At 58.5% G+C, this 2718-nt stretch overlaps 1 protein-coding gene across 1 annotated transcript in view; it reads left to right on the plus strand.

The window, feature by feature from the left end:
* Window positions 1-539: 539 nt before the first annotated feature.
* Window positions 540-2718, plus strand: part of LOC143642267 (fatty acid desaturase 6-like) — a 2564-nt gene continuing 385 nt past the window's right edge. Inside the window, exons 1-2 of the mRNA XM_077110557.1 lie at window positions 540-730; window positions 1430-1596. Of these exons, the coding sequence (XP_076966672.1) occupies window positions 568-730; window positions 1430-1596 (330 nt within the window). The 5' untranslated portion in view covers window positions 540-567. The remainder of the gene's footprint in view (window positions 731-1429; window positions 1597-2718) is intronic.

A 2718-nucleotide genomic window follows, 5' to 3' on the forward strand; every position in this document is an offset into this window, starting at 1 on the left:
TGGAGATGCCGCTGGAGCCAAAGCGCAGGCAAGGAAAGCCCTCTGGCATCAAGCGTCCCCTGTTGGCAGACGCAGGAAGGAAGACAAAGACCCCTGTCCTGTGGGGGTGGGGTGGGCTGTTAAGTGCGATTAAGAGAAATCTTCCAGTTCTGGGCACCAAACACCAAGAAAGGGAGCGAGTTGAGATCGGTGATCAGGAAAGGCATTCGGGAGTCTCCACTGAGGTCTCTGCCCTCCCCCAGCCCTGCCCCCTCTACCCCAGGCTGGTTCTCGCTGCAGGGTCGCCTCCCCAGCTGGAGCATCACCTGGGCTCCTCCCGAGGCAGTTCTGGTGCAGCGCGCGGGGAGGGCGCACCGGCCGGGCCAGGCCGGGTCTCCATTACGCGCGCCAGGAGGCGCTGGAGTACCCACACTCCGACCCTGGGGACTGTGGGTGTCCCCGGTTCCGCGGGTGACTCCGCCCCAGCCCGCCCCCGCCCGCGCTCCCGCCACGCCTGTGCTGCAGCGCACACGCCCAAGTCCTCCCGTCCTCCCCCAGCGTCCCCGACCTGGCGCGCCCAGGGAGCCCATGGAGCTGGCGCGCGGCGCGTCCAACGGGGATGGCGGGGCCGAAGCGCTGCTGGGTGAGCTGGAGGGGCTGGTGCAGGACGTGGTGAGGACCAGTTCCTGGTGGGAGCGCCATGGCGTGGACTGTGCCATCCTCGCACTCAGCCTCCTCGCCTTGCCAGCCGGTGAGGGACACGGAGTCAGGGACCGAGGGACCGGGACGGGCTGCGGGTGGGGGTAGGTTGCGGCGGAGGGTGGTTGTGCTTGCAGGCGGTGCTGCAGCTGGCCTGCAGTGGGGAGGGGAAGTCGGACCTGTGCCGGGGACCCTAGGCTGAAGGGTCACACCTTAAGCCACAAAGTTGGCTTAGAGCGTCCTGTCCTGTGACTCCAGAGGAACTGGACTCAGAGATGGGAGAAAGTCTGATAGCTTGAAGTTGGTGGAGGGGAAAGTGGAGAGGAGTCAGGGAGGGGTGGGGAGGGAAGAGGTGGCCATGCAAAAGGGAAGAATGTTCTACGGGGGACATCAGGGAATGGGTGAGAGGAGTGGGGAGAGGGCCTGGAGGTTTCCCTGGAGCTCTCATGGCCTGGAACTCTGTGACACCTGACCCCCATCTCCGCTCTGTCTGAGGGCTCAGCAGGGAAACCTCAGCAGATTAGGACCCCTGAAGTTTCCTTGGCAAGACCCTGGGGCTCTATTTCATTCCAAATCCTGTAGGGAGAGCCAGTCCATCCCCCTCAGGTCATGGAAGGTCCTGCCTCACTCCTGCCCATGGCAGCCCCAGGGCTGGGCCCCCTGTGGCCAGGGATTCTGGGGTGGAGTACTTAGGCCCAGCTCTTCAGGAACTGGAGAAAGACCCTGTTCCCTTGTCCCCTCCTCTGTGCAGGGTTCCTGTGCCTGTCCTCTGAGAATGTCCTGGTCTTTGCCATTGGCATCATCATCTTGGGTGTGTGCCACTCCACGCTCACTGTCAAGGGCAGCCACCTGGCCACTCATGGTGCCCTCACCAAGTCCAAACGCTGGAGCAAGATCTGGTTGCTCTTCTTTGTAGAGGTGAGCCTTGGACAGGGGAGGGCTGCTGTCACCAGGCAAGCAGTCTCACTTGGTGCGAGCATGCAGATGTGTACAGGCATGTATGGGTGTGTGTGTGTGTGCACAATCATGCACAGGTTTCCAAGCCCTCAAAAGGGAGTTTGCACCTGGTGGGTAGAGAACTGTGTGATGCACATCTGAGTGTCTAGCTATGACCGTGAACTTGGCCTGGGCACCTTTCTTTCTCCTGAGGATGTCCACTCACCTCTCTGCAGCACCAGGCCACGTATGACCAGAGCTTCTTCCTCCTATGAGGACACCTGTGGCTGGCAAGTCCTGTTTTGTGACTGTCTTGGCCCATGGCTGCAATCACTGGGTTTGAGCCTCTGGGTTTTGCAATCAGAGTTTAAAAATGTGACCCACACAGAAGGGGCAGGGGCAGGTCTGGTGTTAGAGTTCCAGTTTGTGGAACTAGATTGTGCCCTTCTGACTCCTGGCCAAGGCTGAGCCATCCTGAGAGGCTCCCTGCTCCTCCAAGTCTCCAATGGACCCTCCTCTTTCCTGACTCTTGCTCCCCTGTCTTCCATCTCCCCACTGTTCTGCCTTCTTACCTGGAGGCCAGCCCAGGAAGGCAAAGGTGGACAGACTGTTCTCTCACAACGGGGCTTCCAGCAGCCTCTCCAGAGCCTCTCCCAAGCTTGTTCTGTCTTTGCTTCCAGGGGGACCCTCCCCTAACCACTCAGGTCCTTTATGAATAAATCAGGAAGCTCGTAACAGAAGGAGTCCTTTTCTGGCAGGGACTGGTTGCCATGACCTTTAACTCAATCATTAACTTTTTATAAAGTCATGTAATATTATAAAACTTTATATGACACACACATAGATCTTCTAATTTCACCCACTGAGTGGAGGGGACATTTCTCACCTGGCTTTCTCCATCCCTTGTTTTTTCCCCTCCTCTTCCCACCAGCACATTTTCTGAAAGGCTGAGGTCAAGAGGAATCCACAGGTTCCCCATCCTCAAGGTCAATTTCAAAATGTTTCCCTTTCCATGGACCCCTGGATGTGGTCTCAGCCAGACTCAAGGCAAGACTGGACCCTGGGGTCTGGCTCAGAGCCTCACTGAGTTTGTAACCTGCCAAA

Source organism: Callospermophilus lateralis, chromosome 11, assembly GCF_048772815.1.
Source record: "Callospermophilus lateralis isolate mCalLat2 chromosome 11, mCalLat2.hap1, whole genome shotgun sequence".
Taxonomy (NCBI): domain Eukaryota; kingdom Metazoa; phylum Chordata; class Mammalia; order Rodentia; family Sciuridae; genus Callospermophilus; species Callospermophilus lateralis.